Source organism: Salmo salar, chromosome 16, assembly GCF_965601325.2.
Source record: "Salmo salar chromosome 16, fSalSal1, whole genome shotgun sequence".
Classification (NCBI taxonomy): domain Eukaryota; kingdom Metazoa; phylum Chordata; class Actinopteri; order Salmoniformes; family Salmonidae; genus Salmo; species Salmo salar.
Window position 1 is genome coordinate 41,729,554 of NC_138306.1, and position 19,638 is coordinate 41,749,191.

The following is a 19,638-nucleotide window of genomic DNA, read 5'->3' on the forward strand; positions in this document are numbered from 1 at the left end:
CTCTGTTCTGATGTAACCCAGATTGGACTCTTTGGCCTAAAAGCCAAGTGTCACGTCTGGAGGAAACATGGCACCATCCCTACGGTGAAGCATGATGGTTGCAGCATCATGCTGTGGGGATGTTTTTCAGCAGCAGGAACTGGGATACTAGTCAGGATTAGAAGTCTACCAATTAATTGGAATGGCCGATTAATTAGGGCCGATTTCAAGTTTTCATAACGATCGGTAATCGGTATTTCTGGCCACCGATTTGAGATATTTTTTTATTTTTAATTTGTAATTTAAAAAAAATAATTACACCTTTATTTAACTAGGCAAGTCAGATTAAGAACACATTCTTATTTTCAGTGATGGCCTAGGAACAGGAGTTAACTGTCTTGTTCAGGGGGGATTCGGGGATTCGTTTTTGCCACTTTCTGGTTCCTAGTCCAACGCTCTAACCACCTGCCTTACATTGCACTCCACGAGGAGCCTGCATGGCAGGCTGACCACCTGTTACGCGAGGGCAGCAAGAAGCCAAGGTAAGTTGCTAGCTAGCATTAAACTTATCTTATAAAAAACTATCAATCTTAACATAATCACTAGTTAACTACACATGGTTGATGATATTACGTGTCCTGCGTTGCATGTAATCGATGCGGTGCCTGTTAATTTCTCATCGAATCACAGCCTACTTTGACAAACGTGTGATGATTTAACAAGCGCATTTGCGAAAAAAGCACTGTCGTTGCACCAATGTACCTAACCATAAACATCAATGCCTTTCTTTAAAATCAATACACAAGTATATATTTTTAAACCTGCATATTTAGTTAATATTGCCTGCTAACATGAAATTGTGTCACTGCTCTTGCGTTCATTGCCTGGCTCGTTACAAACTAATTTGCCAGAATTTTACGTAATTATGACATAACATTGAAGGTTGTGCAATGTAACAGGAATATTTAGACTTAGGGATGCCACCCGTTAGATAAAATACGGACCGGTTCCGTATTTCACTGAAAGAAAAAAACGTTTTGTTTTCGAGATGATAGTTTCCGGATTTGACCATATTAATGACCTAAGGCTCGTATTTCTGTGTGTTTATTATATTATAATTAAGTCTATGATTTGATAGAGCAGTCTGACTGAGCGGTGGTAGGCACCAGCAGGCTCGTAAGCATTCATTCAAACAGCACTTTCGTGCGTTTTTCCAGCAGCTCTTCGCAAGGCTGTCAACTCCCAAGATTAGGCTGGTGTAACCGATGTGAAATGGCTAGCTAGTTAGCGGGTGCGCGCTAATAGCGTTTCAAACGTCACTCGCTCTGAGACTTGGAGTAGTTGTTCCCCTTGCTCTACATGGGTAACGCTGCTTCGAGGGTGGCTGTTGTCGATGTGTTCCTGGTTCGAGCCCAGGTAGGAGCAAGGAGAGGGACGGAAGTTATACTGTTACACTGGCAATACTAAAGTGCCCATAAGAACATCGAATAGTCAAAGGTATATGAAATACAAATCGTATAGAGAGAAATAGTCTTATAATTCCTATAATAACTACAACCTAAAACTTCTTACCTGGGAATATTGAAGACTCATGTTAAAAGGAACCACCAGCTTTCATATGTTCCCATGTTCTGAGCAAGGCACTTAAACGTTAGCTTTCTTACATGGCACATATTGCACTTTTACTTTCTTCTCCAACACTTTGTTTTTGCATTATTTAAACCAAATTGAACATGTTTCATTATTTATTTGAGGCTAAATTGATTTTATTGATGTATTATATTAAGTTAAAATAAGTGTTCATTCAGTATTGTTGTAATTGTCATTATTACAAATAAATAAAACAACTAAAAATCTGCTGATTAATCGGTATCGGCTTTTTTGGTCCTCCAATAATCGGTATCGGTATCGGCGTTGAAAAATCATAATTGGTCGACCTCTAGTCAGGATCAAGGGAAAGATGAACGAAGCAAATTACAGAGAGATCCTTAATGAAAACTTGCTCCAGAGAGCCCAGGACCTCAGACTGGGGCGAAGGTTCACCATTCAAAAGGACAATGACCCTAAGCATGCAGCCAATACAACACAGGAGTGGCTTCAGGACAAGTCTCAATGTCCTTGAGTGGCCCAGCCAGAACCCGGACTTGAACTCTATCGAACAACTCTGGAGAGACCTGAAAATAGCTACGTAGCAATGCTCCCCATCCAACCTGACAGAGCTTGAGAGGATCTGCAGAGAAGAATGGGAAAAACTGGCACGGAAACTGTGCCAAGCTTGTAGCGGCATACCCAAGAACACTCAAGGCTGTAATCGCTGCCAAAGGTGCTTCAACAAAGTACTGAGTAAAAGGTCTGAATACTTATGTAAAGGTAGTATTTCCATTTTTTATTTTTAATAGATAGGGTTTTAGCTGTTTTTGTATTGTCATTATGAGGTATTGTGTGTAGATTGATGAGGAGGAAAACAATTTCATCAATTTTAGAATACGGCTGTAATGTAACAAAATTTGGAAAAAGTCAAAGGGTCTGAATACTTTCCGAACGCACTGTACATAACATTATATTGGTTGAACTGTTATTGAAAAATAAAGTTTTGAATCCGACGTTGTTTTGTGTATCAGTTCATAAACCATGTGCCATGGAATCAGTACATTGAAAATCTCCTCCCAACTATTTTGCAACTTGTATGGCGCAACTGTAATTGTTTTTGTCCTGAAATGAAACAAGTATAGTTTTTTATTTATCCAAGTTTTCTTTAGCCAATTTTAGTCTTTATTGCAGGGTCAACAGTGTAATGGTCGTCGTAAGGAGTGGACCAAAATGCAGCGGGTAAAGTGCTCATCTTCACATTTATTAAAGGAAAAACACTTAAAACAAACGACGAAAACAGTCCAATAAGGTGCACAGACTATACTGGAAACAACCACCCACAAACACAAGTGAAAAACGAACACACTTAAATATGGCCTCCAATTAGAGACAACGACAACCAGCTGCCTCTAATTGGAGGTCATTGAAAAACACAACATAGAAATAGAAAACTAGAATAAACATAGAAATAGAAAATATAGAACATAAATCAAAACCTCCGAAACACACAAAACAAACACCCCCGCCACGCCCTCACAATAACAAATAACCCCTTTACTGGTCAGGACGTGACAGTACCCCCCCCCCCCCCCCCCCCAAAGGTGCAGACCCCGAAAGCACCTCAAAACAAAAACTCCACAAAAATGAACCCCAAACTTAAAGGGAGGGAAGGGAGGGTGGCCACCGTCAACGACGGCTCCCATGCTACACCCCCCCACCCAATCCTCCAACTACGGAGGTGGCTCTGGCTCCGGCCTTAGTCCCCATTCTAACCTGCCCACCCCCGCTGAAGGCTCAGGGCTGTAGACCACTGCTGAAGGCTCTGGGCTGAAGTGTGTCGCTGGAGACCTCGGGCTGAGGAACGTCGCTGGAGATCTCGGGCTGAGGAGCGTCTCTGCAGGCTCCGGACTGTGGGCCGTCTCTGCAGGCTCCGGACTGTGGGCCGTCTCTGCAGGCTCCGGACTGTGGGCCGTCTCTGCAGGCTCCGGACTGTGGGCCGTCTCTGCAGGCTCCGGACTGTGGACCGTCTCTGCAGGCTCCAGACTGTGGGCCGTCTCTGCAGGCTCCGGACTGTAGGACATCGCCAGAAGCACTGGACGGGGAACTGTCGCCGGAAGCTCTGGACGGGGAACTGTCGCCGGAAGCTCTGGATGGGGAACTGTCGCCGGAAGCTCTGTATGGGGAACTGTCGCCGGAAGCTCTAGACTGGGACTGCGCACTGAAGGCCTGATGCTTGGGGCTGGATTAGGAGGCGCCAGACTAGTAACCCGCACCTCAGGGCTAGTGTGAGGAGCAGGAACAGGACGTACTGGACTGGGCAGGCGCACTAGAGGCCTGATGCATGGGGCTGGCTTTGGAGGCGCCAGAACAGTAACACGCACCATAGGGCTAGTGCGAGGAGCAGGAACAGGATACACTGGGTCTTGAAGACGCACTGGAGGTCTGGAGCGCACAGCTTGCACAACCCGTCCTGGCTGAGTTGTCACTGTAGCCCTGCACGAGCGGAGTGCTGGCACAGGGCGAACTGGGCTGTGCTGAGGAATGATGGCTGCCGTGCGTAGAGCAGGCGCAGGGTAGCCTGTGCCTAGGAGACGCACTGGTGGCCAGATGTGCTGCGCCAGTGCACTTCTCCCTGGCTGGATGCCCACTCTAGCACGGCACTTGCGGGGGGATGGTATCGACCGCACCGGACTGTGCGTGCGGATAGGCGAGACCGTGCAAACTTCCTCATAGCACGGTGCTCTCCACGCCAAACGCTCCCCACGGTAAGCATGGGGAGTTGGCTCAGGGCTCACCCCTGGCCCAGCCAAACTACCCATGTGCCCCCCCCAAAAAATGTTTTGGGGCTGCCTCCTCTCCTCCTGAAATGGAGGATATAATTCCTCATACCTCCGTCGTTCCCTCTTAGCTTCCTCCAGCTCCTCCTTCGGGCGCTGGTACTCCCCAGCCTGGCTCCAGGGTCCCTTTCCATTGAGGATCTCCTTGCATGTCCCTGACTCCAAGTAGCTCTCCTTCTGCTCCTTCCTCCGCTGCTTGGTCCTTCTTTGGTGGGTGGTTCTGTAACGGTCGTCGTAAGGAGTGGACCAAAATGCAGCGGGTAAAGTGCTCATCTTCATATTTATTAAAGGAAAAACACTTAAACAAAACAAACGACGAAAACAGTCCAATAAGGTGCACAGACTATACTGGAAACAACCACCCACAAACACAAGTGAAAAACGAACACACTTAAATATGGCCTCCAATTAGAGACAGCGACAACCAGCTGCCTCTATTTGGAGGTCATTGAAAAACACAACATAGAAATAGAAAACTAGAATAAACATAGAAATAGAAAATATAGAACATAAATCAAAAACCCTGAAACACACAAAACAAACACCCCCTGCCATGCCCTGACCAAACTACAATAACAAATAACCCCTTTACTGGTCAGGACGTGACAGACAGACAAGTTCCTTACCTTCTCCCCTTTCCACATGCCTCATCCATTTTTCGCGGGAATGCTGCAATCAGTTGATTGTAATTTTGGATAGAGCAGAGGTTTCCTGCATGTTTGCTGCATGTTTGACATAACTCCACCAGCCCTATTTATGATATCATTTACAAAGATTATACTGTTTTAAACATTTTTTCCAAAAATAAGTTTTTGTTTAACTGTAATATTTGTTGTAATATTTGTTTAGTCTTTTCTGGTGGATTAAATTGACATTGCAACCAGCTTTCTATGGCTTGTTTTAAAAATAGCAATATTATGGAGATTTCAATTTCAAATAACCGAAAGTGAGAGGCTGTAATCTGAATGAAAAGAAAAAGGCCATTCTTGAACATGGGTGAGCCATTCTTACTAATCTGCTAGACAACCAGTTCGGATTTAAGTATAGTTTCTGTATGACTGAAGCCTTTAGTTAGAGGTCCAATGCTTTAATATTTAATCATGTATGCCCTCCAAATTCATATTAATTATATAAATAGGCCCGTTTAATTTTGTCTGGTTTACTGTTCCAAATAAAGTGTAAAATATTTTTTGCTCGTATACAGTACATTCGGAATGTGTTCAGACCCCTTGATTATTTTCCACGTTGTTATGCTACAGCCTTATTCTAAAATGTATTTAAAAAAATTTTTTATCATCATCAATACACACACAATGCCCAATAATGACAAAGCATAAAGTTTTTTTAGAAATGTAAAAAAAAAAGTAAAACATTTTTGGGGAAATAGTACATTTCCATACGTATTCAGACCCTTTACTCAGTACTTTGTTGAAGCACCTTTGGCAGTGATTACAACCTCGAGTCTTCTTGGGTATGATGCTACAAGCTTGGCACACCTGTATTTGGGGAGTTTCTCCCATTCTTCTCTGCAGATCCTCTCACACTCTTGTCAGATTGGATGGGGAGCGTCGCTGCACAGCTATTTGTGCTTGGGGTCATTGTCCTGTTGGAAGGTGAACCTTCGCTACATTCTGAGGTCCTGAGTGCTCTGGAGCAGGTTTTCATCAAGGATCTCTCTGTACTTTGCTCTGTTCATCTTTCCCTTGATCCTGACTAGTCTCCCAGTCCCTGCCGCTGAGGAGTGGCTGCCATCTGGCCACTCTACCACAAAGGCCTGATTGGTGTGCATCAGACATGGTTCTCCCATCTCCACAGAGGAACTCTGTCAGAGTGACCATCGGGTTCTTGGTCACCTGCCTGACCAAGGCCCTTCTCCCCTGATTGCTCAGTTTGGCCAAGCGGCAAGCTCTATGAAGAGTCTTGGTGGTACCAAACTTCTTCCATTTAAGAATTATGGAGGCCACTGTGCTCCTGGGGACCTTCAATGCTGCAGAGATGTTTTGGTGTCCTTCCCCAGATCTGTGCCTCGACACAATCCGTTCTCTGAGCTCTATGGACAATTCCTTCAACCTCATGGCTTGGTTTTTGCTCTGACATGCACTGTCAACTGTGGGACCTTATATAGACAGGTGTGTGCCTTTCCAAATCATGTCCAATCAATCGAATTTACCACAGGTGGACTCTAATCAAGTGGTAGAAACATCAAGGATGATCAATGGAAACAAGATACACCTGAGCTCAATTTAGTCTCATAGCAAAGAGTCTGCATACTTATGTAAATACGTTTTTATATACACTGCTCAAAAAAATAAAGGGAACACTTAAACAACACAATGTAACTCCAAGTCAATCACACTTCTGTGAAATCAAACTGTCCACTTAGGAAGCAACACTGATTGACAATACATTTCACATGCTGTTGTGCAAATGGAATAGACAACAGGTGGAAATTATAGGCAATTAGCAAGACACCCCCAATAAAGGAGTGGTTCTGCAGGTGGGGACCACAGACCACTTCTCAGTTCCTATGCTTCCTGGCTGATGTTTTGGTCACTTTTGAATGCTGGCGGTGCTTTCACTCTAGTGGTAGCATGAGACAGAGTCTACAACCCACACAAGTGGCTCAGGTAGTGCAGCTCATCCAGGATGGCACATCAATGCGAGCTGTGGCAAGAAGGTTTGCTGTGTCTGTCAGCGTAGTGTCCAGAGCATGGAGGCGCTACCAGGAGACAGGCCAGTACATCAGGAGACGTGGAGGAGGCCATAGGAGGGCAACAACCCAGCAGCAGGACCGCTACCTCCACCTTTGTGCAAGGAGGAGCAGGAGGAGCACTGCCAGAGCCCTGCAAAATGACCTCCAGCAGGCCACAAATGTGCATGTGTCTGCTCAAACGGTCAGAAACAGACTCCATGAGGGTGGTATGAGGGCCCGACGTCCACAGGTGGGGGTTGTGCTTACAGCCCAACACCGTGCAGGATGTTTGGCATTTGCCAGAGAACACCAAGATTGGCAAATTTGCCACTGGCGCCCTGTGCTCTTCACAGATGAAAGCAGGTTCACACTGAGCACATGTGACAGACGTGACAGAGTCTGGAGACGCCGTGGAGAACATTCTGCTGCCTGCAACATCCTGCAGCATGACCGGTTTGGCGGTGGGTCAGTCATGGTGTGGGGTGGCATTTCTTTGGGGGGCCGCACAGCCCTCCATGCGCCAGAGGTAGCCTGACTGCCATTAGGTACCGAGATGAGATCCTCAGACCCCTTGTGAGACCATATGCTGGTGCGGTTGGCCCTGGGTTCCTCCTAATGCAAGACAATGCTAGACCTCATGTGGCTGGAGTGTGTCAGCAGTTCCTGCAAGAGGAAGGCATTGATGCTATGGACTGGCCCGCCCGTTCCCCAGACCTGAATCCGATTGAGCACATCTGGGACATCATGTCTCGCTCCATCCACCAACGCCACGTTGCACCACAGACTGCCCAGGAGTTGGCGGATGCTTTAGTCCAGGTCTGGGAGGAGATCCCTCAGGAGACCATCCACCACCTCATCAGGAGCATGCCCAGGTGTTGTAGGGAGGTCATACAGGCACGTGGAGGCCACACACACTACTGAGCCTCATTTTGACTTGTTTTAAGGACATTACATCAAAGTTGGATCAGCCTGTAGTGTGGTTTTCCACTTTAATTTTGAGTGTGACTCCAAATCCAGACCTCCATGGGTTGATAAATTGGATTTCCAATGATTATTTTTGTGTGATTTTGTTGTCAGCACATTCAACTTTGTAAAGAAAAAAGTATTTAATAAGATTATTTCATTCATTCAGATCTAGGATGTGTTATTTTAGTGTTCCCTTTATTTTAATGAGCAGTGTACATACATACATACATACATACATACATACATACATACATACATACATACATACATACATACATACATACACCCACACACTTGCAAAAAATACTTTTTATTTTGTCATTATGAGGTATTGTGTGTAGATAGATGAGTATTTGTTATTTTTTAAATCCATTTTAGAATAAGCCTGTAACGTAACAAATTGTGGAAAAAGTCAAGGGGTCTGAATACTTTCCGAATTAACTGTATTTTTAATAAGTTGTTAGGTGTAGGCAGGGCCATAAAAAAAATTGTCAACTGGGATATGACTAAAGAATTAATCAGGGTGATTTTTCCACAAATAGATAGGTGTTGTCCTTTCCATGGTAGCGAGATCTAATCTATATTGCCTAACTTTCTATTTAAATGTATTGTAGTGAGATTATTTATTTATTTAGGGATAGTAATACCGAGTATGTCCACTTCACAGTCGGATCATTTTATTGGTAAACTACATGGTAATATAAGTTAATAATTTTTTTTTAATCCAAGGCCTAATATGGATATCATAACTCGGTTTTAATCCAGAGGGGTTAGAAAAAGTATCTAGATCCTCTGAGGCTGTGCAGGGATCCAAATTGTGGATTTAAAAGAGAACATAAATTGTCAGCGTACAATGACACCTTTGTGTTTAAGCCCTGGATTTGTAGCCCCTTGATATCATTGCTGGATTTGATTTTAATAGCTAACATTTCGATGGCCACAATAAAAAGATATGCCGATAGTGGACAACCTTGTTTTACTCCTCTTGACAATTTTCATACTTTCTGAGAAGTAGCCATTATTTATTATTTTACACCTGGGGTTAATATACATAACTTTAACCCATTGTATAAGAGATTCTCCAAAATTGTAATAATCCAGACATGTATATATAAATTCCAGTTGTACTTTATCAAAACTCAGCTATGAATACCTGGCCTGGTTTCCCATATTTTTCATAGTGTTCTATTGTTTACAGTACTTGTCTTATATTATCTCCAATGCATTGTCCATGTTCAAAACCTGTCTGATTAGGATTAATAATATCCAACAATACCTTTTGAATACTATGCACTATGCATTTTGCTAGGATTTGGGCATCAAAACACTGAAGTGTATAGTAATAGTAATATTTGGAGGTTATTGTTTGGCATCGTTTTGGTTTGAGTTTCTAATTCAATGAACTGATTACCTCAACATGAACAACAACTACTCTACATATTATTAGGATGAGTAGTACTGTATACAGTACTGTAGTATTGTTATTTATTGAGATGGAGGGGGTTCTCTCATTATAAATCCAGTTACCTAGCAACAAGCAATGTGATAATGTTGTGGACAATATGGCACGATTGGATCGTATTGGTGAGAACACAAACAATTCTAATGGATTACTGGTGTGATTTCGTTGTGGAAAATGTGTGCTCAACCAAATTCACTGTAGCCCCACGTCATAGCTCATATCTCCCTGGGTAGTGTTTAGGCAAGTGGAATGGAACCAAAATAATGTATGTAGCTAAGTCCCTATGAGACAAACAAAACTCTTCCTGATGTCTTCATGTCAACAGACTCACTCTCTCATACTGAGAAAGCACACACAGATACACACACACTTCATCAATTATTTCTCAGGGGGATTTTAGCTAAGCCTCACACTGAATCGATCAGCTCCCCTTCCCCTGATTCTGGGAACATTAGCAATATTATTAGTAAGTTATTAAAAACTGTGCCATGTATTTCTTTGATAATGACAGCCATGAATAAAAAGATGCTGAATTGGATAAAAGCTGATGTGATAAATTGATTCAGGAATGTGCTGCTATTCTTAAAGGGAAGAGATTGGGGAGAGGATGGACCAGGTTGCTCTCTGGGTGGTGCATCAGGTGTTGTCTCCACACCTGCAGTTAAAAGAGGAGTGTTTGTTTTTAGACAAGTGGCAATATTAAGAGATGAAAGTGGAGAAACTGCTCATATAAAACGCCTGAGTACACAAGGAAAGGTCAGGTAATAGATTCACTGCTTTGAAATGTCATCTGATTACTTTGAAGTTGGTAACATGAAGATATCTAAAGCCAATGGTGGTGATAAAGATCAAGACAATTGGACCAAATACAGTATGATGCAAGATCTAATCTATCAATATGTCAACAATAAAAGTCAACCTATGGAAATACTGTATCACATATATACCCACATCTGTATTTCTATTGATTAATATGCTTCATACAATAGTCAGTAACAGGGTGGTGGTAAGCTGTGCAACTGCCCACACACACCATGAATCTATGCACACACCAGGATGCTCTAACAGCTTCTCAAATCTAAAATTCACACCTCCCCCCCATCTTTCTAATGCTAACAAACACCATTTAATTAGCAGCTGTGGATCTGTGAAGAACAGCTGCTTTTCATCATTAATTTTTTCATAAAATTAGCTTGTCTTGGCATAGGCTACTTCTTCCAACATACACTGCACACAGAGAAAATATTATCCCTGCTCATGTCACAGAACCACATATTCCCTGGTCTGTCAGAGAATATCCCCGCTCGGTGACAAGTCAATTTTGCAAAGTGCCTGACAAACATATAATACCAAAAAAGGATGCATTCTTTCAGTTGATTTTGATTTATGTTAAAGAACATTTGAAGTGTAAAGTATACAATCATATGTAAAAATGGTAAATTCAAAGGTTTTCCTCATATACTCTGAGTACTTATGGAGAACAAATAAAATAGTTTAACAGTTGACATGTAGATAGAAATCAACCTCATAGAAAATGTTCATACAAGGCTACATTTACCAAAATGTTGGTCAGTCTTTTGAAGTGTTTATTCTTTTAAAGGTTGGGTGTGGAGTTAGTTGTGTCACTCTGCCATTGATATTTAAGCAATAAGGGCCGAGGGGGTGTGGTATAAGGCCAATAAACCATGGCTAAGGGCTGTTCTTATGCGCAACGCGGAGTGCCTGGACACAGCCCTTAGCCGTGGTATATTGCCGATATACCACAAACCCCCAAGGTGCCTTATTGCTATTATAAACTGGCTACCAACGTAATTAGAGCAGTAAAAATACATGTTTTGTCATGCCTTTGGAATATGGTCTGATATACCACGGCGGTCAGCCAATCAGCATTCAGGGCACAAACCACCTAGTTTATATGTAATTCTAATCTAAAAAAAAATTACAAAAAAATAACAAAAACAAAGCCATATCAAATACTAAATTAGTAGGACATACTAGGGTGTATGTATATTAGGTACCATTGGAATATGCATTACAACATTACTTTATCTTTGATCCATTTTAATAGGTACTGAGAAGATTGGATTAAATCAGTGAGGCATTGCTGTTTATTGTACGGCTGATGCAGTGATAAAGTTTACATATCATTGAACAATAGGAATGGAAAAGGGCTTGAATACAAAAAACACTATTTCACACCATCACAATTTAGTGGTACAATCACTAGAGTTTCATTTAAGGCTGTTGTGTATGAAACATCTCTCTCAATTCATTAGATCCTTCAACCTTGGTCCAAACTATTACAGTGTGCAACTAGCTGTCTAAGATCAACCAGCAAGTGACCTAATGAACAATCCAACATGCCACTTTCTCTATATGAAAGTGAGAAAGAAGGCACTTATAAAAGGTTGACTATGCCCTAGCCTTGATTTCAAGTCATGGATGCAACACCAGATTAACTACATCCAGATGGTTGAGAAGTAACTGTTTTCCTGCACGACATACAAAACTAAAATCCTCAAATGAATATTACAGTATTTGGTAGACATGAAGTACAATATTGTAAAATGAAATATAAAAAGTATGCAGTTCAGCTGTGCCTGTTACTTTGGTAGATGCACAACATGGATGATACCAAAATAAAGATTCCAAAATATATCATCCAAGCCTGATGATGAATATTCATTAATTTTCCAGACGACATGGCAGTGTTACGCACTTAAGTGCTAAATTGTTATTAAAGCCATATATTAAACTCAAAAACATAAGTCATATAAAGAGGACACCTCTATGGAAGACATAGAAATTAGTGTTGCAGATTAATGCTGGAAATTACCATATGTGCTTTGTATGTATATGTTGCATAACAACCTCTATCCCCACTACAAAACTGCTCATGCAAAATATATGGATGTTACACCACATGACAGTTACATTTGTTAGTCTATAGTTCCTTTGAATTGTTTTCTTTTGGCTTGATAATCACATTGACTCGAAAACATAGATATAAAATGTAGAGTAAATCAAATCATGAGGCCATGAAATGAAATGTACTAATAACTGAAAAAGTAATACACAAGTCAGCTAGTTAAAGGCATTAATGATCCCAATAACTAGAACCATACTGATGAATTGTAGAGACATGGTATAAATGGAGTGTGTTTGGGAATATGCGAGTACAGCCATAATCAATTCCTTTTCATCTCAGGAATCCTTCATGAAAATAAATTACACTTTTCAATTTCACTCCAACTCCTGAATTGACAGAATAGATGTGGAATTCAGCCCAAACTTACAGTATGTGAGAAAAGATTTGAAATACTATGCTCTCGGTCACTGGCATTGTCTCACGTCCGATAGCAAACTGTCTGAACTAAAGGACTAGCGTTGGAGTCATTACATCATAGAATGTCTGACAGCCTGCTCCAGCGATTTCCTGGTCACCAGTAGCCGCACAATGTCTTCATTCTTTTTCGTCAGCCGTTTGCGTGCCTGGTCGTGTGTCACCATGGTCATATCCCATCCATTTACCTGGTGGAGACAGATATCAACAATGTTAAGTCTTCCTTCAACAGTTTGTCATTACAGTATTATATATTCTTGTTGCGATGTAAGTGGAATATTGGTATTCAGTGAATAGTTTCATGAGTGTTTCCATGTTCTCATCACCAAGAACTTCAGATACACTGAATGATGGTTACCAATACTGACCACTGAGTGCAGTGTTTTTAAGAAATTCTGACCACTGACACTCCTCTTATTCACCATCATGCAGACTCGCTTTGGTAGAACATGGCGCTTGTAACGCCATGATTGTGGATTCAAATCCCAGGGCCACCCATACATGAAATGTATGCACGCATGACTAAAGTTGCTTTGGATAAGAGCGTCTGCTAATTGGCATATACACTATATATACATACATACATACATACATACATACATACATACATACATACATACATACATACATACACATACACACACACACATATATAGAAAAGTAGGTGGACACCCCTTCAAATTAGTGGATTTGGCTATTTCAGCCATATCCGTTGCTGACAAGTGTATAAAATCGAGCACATCTCCATAGACAAACATTGGCAGTAGAATGGCCTTACTGGAGAGCTCAGTAACTTTCAACGTGGCACCGTCATAGGATGCCACCTTTCCAATAAGTCAGTTTGTCAAATTTCTGCCCTGCTAAAGCTGCCCTGGTCAACTGTAAGTGCTGTTATTGTGAAGTGAAAATGTCTAGGAGTAACAATGGCTCAGCCGCGAAGTGGTAGGCCACACAAACTCACAGAACATGACCCCCTAGTGCTGTAGCCCGTTAAAAATAGTCTGTCCTCGGTTGCAACACTAACTACAGAGTATCAAACTGAATCTCCTCTTGAAACAGACTGAAATCTGGGACCAATAACATCTCACACTCAGAAAACCTACATGATCTTTAAGCTTTCCGTTTAGGAGCTTCATGAAATAGGTTTCCGTGGCCAAGTAGCCACACACACAAGCCTAAGATCATGTGCAATGCCAAGCGTTGGCTAGAGTGGTGTAAAGCTCGCTGCCATTGGACTCTGCAGCAGTGGAAACGCGTTCTCTGGAGTGATAATCACGCTTCAACATCTGGCAGGCCGACGGACTAATCTAAATTTGTCGGATGCCAGGAGAACGCTACCTGCCCCAATGCATAGTGCCAACTGTAAAGTTTGGTGGAGGAGGAATAATGGTCTGGGGCTGTTTTTCATGGTGTGGAGAAGGGAAATCTTAATGCTACAATGACATTCTAGATTAATTCTGTGCTTCCAACTTTGTGGCAACAGTTTGGGGAAGGCCCTTTCCTGTTTCAGCGTGACAATGGTCCCGTGAACAAAGCGATGCCAATACCGAAATGGTTTGTCGATATCAGTGTGGAAGAACTTGACTGGCCTGCACAGAGCCCTGAACTCAACCCCATCGAACGCCTTTGGGATGAATTGGAACGCAGACTGCAAGCCAGGCATAATCACCCAACATCAACACCTGACTTAACTAATGCTCGTGGCTGAATAGAAGTATATTCCCGCAGCAATGTTCCAACATCTAGTGGAAAGCCTTCCCAGAAGAGTGGAGGCTGTTATAGCAGCAAAGGGAGGACCAACTCCATATTAATGACCATGATTTTGGAATGAGATGTTCGACGAGCAAGTGTCCACATACTTTTGTAGTGTATATCATCCCAAGTGAAATTTAGTAAATGGTGCCACCTTGTGGAAATGTATCAATAAGGTAAAATTAAAATGTTTATTGGGGTCAAAAGTTTGAAACATGCATTTCTGAAGCAATTAATGTAAGAAAATTGCATACCTGCATTACTTTGTCTCCCATCATCAAGCCCGCAACTTCTGCTGGTCCCCCTGGTGTCACCCGTGTCACATAGATGCCCTGTGATCATGCAGAAAACATCAATACAGCAAGAGAGAAATACATATGAAAGTCCAAAATCTGTGCATCTACATATAAAATGTATTAACTAACGTCAATTCATTTGACTGGTTTGATGATAAATCCGAACTATAAAATGTCACTGTTTGAGTAATCCATCCATGCTCTTGTATGCTATCAGCTATCTGGGTCTGCAGTGTTACTACAGTAGCTACCTGAGGCTAGAGTTGATGTGTTCAGGCCTGCCTCTCTAATACCTTAGTTTACTGTTGATGTTAGAGTTTTGCCAGAGCAGAGCTCACTAAGAACTGACAGGGAGAGTATTTCCATGTGTTTTACTCGTACCTTGTCGGACTTGTCTTCAGAGAAGGGGTTCTGACCAGGGTCTTGGTCTATTCCCCCTCCAATGCTGAAACCCAGGATCAAATGTTCCCCCTGGCGAAGTTTGCAGATTTCAATTCGTTGCTGTAAAGCACATGAAAGTTGAAAGTGGAGCTGGGAGAGGAAAGAACTCATAACTTCAACCACCACCAAGTATCTGTTCACATTCCACCATTGCAACATGTTATAAAAATGTGGTAAATGACTACCAATAGTTCCAATAGCATAACTAGCCACAATATTTAGAATGAGGTGATGACTTACATAGAATGTAAAATTTAGTGCAGAGTCCCTCACATTGTGCACTGAGCTTCCTTTAAGAATGCAGAAGGGCATCTCCATGGTTTGGTAACCAAAGTTTGGTAACAGAATGACAGCACAAACCATGATTCTGTTACCAAACGTTGCATCTGCACTGTTCAAGTAAATGTGTTTTTCTAAATGTTAGTGGAAATTGTTAAAAGTAGTCATTGAGAATTGGTTTTTGTTTGCCAATCATTTTAAAATGAAAAATCTAAGTCTCAGCATCATTATGTGGAATTGTCTGTGGAATTGTCCAGAACACTAGGGTTATGAATAGACTAGTTCCCTGAAGGGACAAAGATAATCTCCCTGTCGTGTGTTATGTTTTCTCAGTCTAGCTATCCTCATGGTCCTCAGACAGCTGCCCTCTCAATAAAACAGATGGAGGATTCTGGCACATCCAGCTCACTGCTCTTTACCGCACAAAGCAAGTCTGTGTGATGGTGAATAAGAGGAGTGTCAGTGGTCAGAATTTCTTAACACTGCACTCAGTGGTCAATATGGTTAACCATCATTCAGTGGATCTGAAGTTCTTGGTGATGAGAACATGGAAACACTCATGGAATTGTATAATGCAGGCTGACCACCAGGATCTCCGTATTAATGGAAATATCAACCCATTGTCACTAGGCAATTACTTCATGACTCATATTTCTAGCTGGATGTTAGGAATGAACAGTGTGTTGAGAGGCATGGCCTTTCATGAATTACAGAGTATTGACCATGTCACTTCAATGGCTGTGTCAATAGAGTAGGCTAACGTTATGCAAGCAGTCTCAGGTAGGTAGGTGACACCCTTCTCTGAAACAATTCACTTTCATGCATGCAGCATAGCAAACAAGTTGGCTAATAATGCTTCTGCTATCCATAATGTAGAGATAACAGGCTACTCCTAAAGAAAAAAACATGTTGGCAAGGCCGCACAGTGTAATATTAGCTAACTAGATGCATGTATTTTAGGGGAAAAGATTTCTCATCATGTGAAAATGAAATACAACTAACTTCATAACCCATTAAATGAAGTGCTCCTAAACTGTTATCCAGCTGGATACAGCAGCTAACGTTACAACATAAAGGAGTAAAACGTACATACTGTTGGAAGTTTGCTGTTCGATAGGTTCTAATCAATGTTTCATAGGAACTTTGCTGCTACAATGTAACCATTTTGACAAGGGTAAGTTCGAACAGTTACATAGCCAAGAGTAAGCAAGCACGCATGACCACAATGTTAAATTCACTTTTGTAACCAGTAATGCTAGTCTACATTTTTTTGGAATAAATACTTTACCTATTTATAGTTCGCATCTAGGCACTGATTGAAGGATTTTAGACCTGAACAATGGATGCCGTAGCTACTGAATGAAGAGTAGCCTGTTCCAAAACTTACCACAACAGCAGTAACTGGTTGTCCTGGGATGAAAGACATTGTTTCACTGTAACTCGGATACAATTGTTTTGTGTTTCTCCGCGGTTCCAAATAACTGAACGATCTATAGTAGTTTTTGTTCCTTTGATGAAATTATACAGTATTCGAAGCAGCTTCCCTTTGTGTGAGTACCAACAACTAGCAAATGATTCCTGGCATGTAAAGGCAGGGTTGGTGATGTCATACTGCCTTTCCGTGGTTAGTCATCATCATGGATCCTGGGGTGTATTTATTAGTCGGATTCCGTTGTACAACGTTTCGTAACCGAAACCGTTTACTCTAGGAACCAAACGGAAGCAAACGAAACAGAGAGGGACTTGCGTAGGCTACATGCATTTGTGCAATAGAAACTCTCGTTTTCGTTTCAAAACGTTTCCGTTTGGAGTAAACTGTTTCAGTTGCAAAACGTTCTGCAACAACTGAATCCGACTAATGAATACACGCCTGGTGTGTGTGTAATCATTAGTTCAAAGTCCAAACAGTTGCGTTTTGCAAGGAAAACAAGAGTTTCTGTTGGACAAATGCAGGTAGGTCCCTCCTCGTTTTGTTCCGTTTGGTTCCTAGTGAATACACCCCTGTAGTATCCAGGGCTGCGTTCAGTAGGTTTTTACGTTCTGTAACGTTCAATTGAACGGAAATGGTGCTGTACTGAACGACCAGTTGAAATACGGGGTTGGGTTGTGCAATAAATTGTAAAATGTTTGTGGGTGGGCAACGCCATCAGCATGGTTTGGCCACTTGCTGCGTTCAAAACAAGTAGGAACTCGGCACTCGGGAAATCTGAGTTCTGAATTCAGTGTGTTTAAAATAAGTGGCAAGTCAGGGGAAAAAGCAAGCTTCGACTGGGAAAAAATGTCATCCAACTCCGAATTCCAAGTCGGAAACTCTGGCATCTTTCTAGAGCTCTGACTTTCCGACCTGGAGATCACTGAGGTCATGATTTGACCTCATTTTTTGAGTTCTAATGCCATGTTAAAAAAATTGGGAACTCTGAAAAATATGAGGTCAAATCATGACGTCAGTGATCTTCAGGCCGGAAAGTCGGAGCTCTAGAAAGAGGCTTGAGTTAAAATCGATTTTTCCCAGTCGGAGCTGTTTTTTTTCAAAGTTCCCAGTTGTTTTGAATGCAGCACCAGTTGTCTTGAAAGCACCAATTGCCCTTTAAATACGTCACTCATTGATTCAAGCAACACCTAGCCACACCCACCAAACAGAAGCAAACATACCACAAAGTTTGTTCAAGAACGTTTTGAGGAAACATATTGTTCAGTACAAACCGTTCCACAATGTAGCAAATGTTCAAGCAAACTGAACACACCTCAGTTGTGGCTATCAATGTTGTATAATGCCTTCATCACACCGACAGTGCTTTTGCACTTCTGGTACAGAAGTACATTCCTTTCCAACGGAACTCTGTGTTTTCCTTGCAGCATTGCATTGCAGAGGCATTTGCAACGCGTTTTGTATGGTACATACATTGGATTTATAGAACATATACAACATATTGTATGCGTTGACGGCTTGACAGAAATGGTAATAGAAGGTGAAGGTTTAACTTTTGCTGCACAAATATCCAGATGATGCTGCATACCATTTTGCGCACAAACACTGTATGTGTGATCGAGGCGTAAACCCTGGGATGTGTACAGTACGTTTCTATGTTACGTTAAATTGAACAGAAGACGTGCTGTACTGAAAGACCAGTTGAAAAACAGGGAGGTTGTGAGTTGGGTAATGCTGTCAGCATGGCCACTGTCCTTTAAATACTTAACTCATTGCTTCAAGCCACACCCACCAAACGGGAACAACATACCTCAAAGCCTGTGCAAGAATGTTTAGGGGAAACGTGACATTCAGTGCAAACCGTTCCGCAACGTAGCAAACGTTCAAGTGACCTGAACGCACCTCAGGATTGCTGATGCTATGTATTGGCAAGTGAGAGTCTTTGAAGCTACCGGTTTAATTTTAAATGTGTATGTTATGCATTAAGGTATCTGTAATATAATAAACGTGGAAAAAACAAATGTAGACATTAATAAATGCTTTTCTATACCTTCCAAAATCAAAACATTTACGACAGTGGGGGAGTGCCAAGATGGATGCGTGGTGGCTTCAAAACAGTACCCTTATGACTCTAGTGTTTATATAAATCATTGGGTGTATCCCAGAAAAGGGTTAAGGCCATTACAGTATTTCTCTTTGTTTGTAGGATAGGCCTACTACTGTACCTGCCAATAAAGAAAATATTCTGTCAAGAGCTTTACTGAATGCCCACTACTTTTTAGGGACATGATACTTTGTGTTTGACTGGGGATGCATCTCAAGTTAACTGCCTAAAATCTATGGCCTCTTGGCCTTTTCTCCTGATCTCTGAAAAACCTGCACAGGTGGAAGTAAAATTACCTGAGAAAATCAGAAAAGGAGACCTTGATGATGTTGAGACGCAGCAGTGCAAGTAAGTACATCAGGAGGAGTAGGGCTAATGGAAAAGGTCTGACTGTTTGTCAGTGGCAGACATTCAAACAATGGGCCTATTGTTCTGTAAAGCAGGGACCAATACAGATAGTCACAATCA

General features: G+C 41.8%; 1 protein-coding gene across 1 annotated transcript; it reads right to left on the reverse strand.

Moving 5' to 3' along the window:
* Positions 1 to 12,446: 12,446 nt before the first annotated feature.
* tax1bp3 (Tax1 (human T-cell leukemia virus type I) binding protein 3) lies at positions 12,447 to 17,328 on the reverse strand. Its single transcript, XM_014148687.3, has 4 exons — positions 17,025 to 17,328; positions 15,299 to 15,418; positions 14,876 to 14,953; positions 12,447 to 13,057 (listed from the first exon to the last, which is right to left on the reverse strand). The coding sequence occupies exons 1-4, from the start codon at positions 17,061 to 17,063 to the stop codon at positions 12,923 to 12,925; spliced, it is 372 nt and encodes a 123-aa protein (XP_014004162.1). The 5' UTR covers positions 17,064 to 17,328; the 3' UTR covers positions 12,447 to 12,922.
* Between the last annotated feature and the right edge of the window lie 2,310 nt (positions 17,329 to 19,638).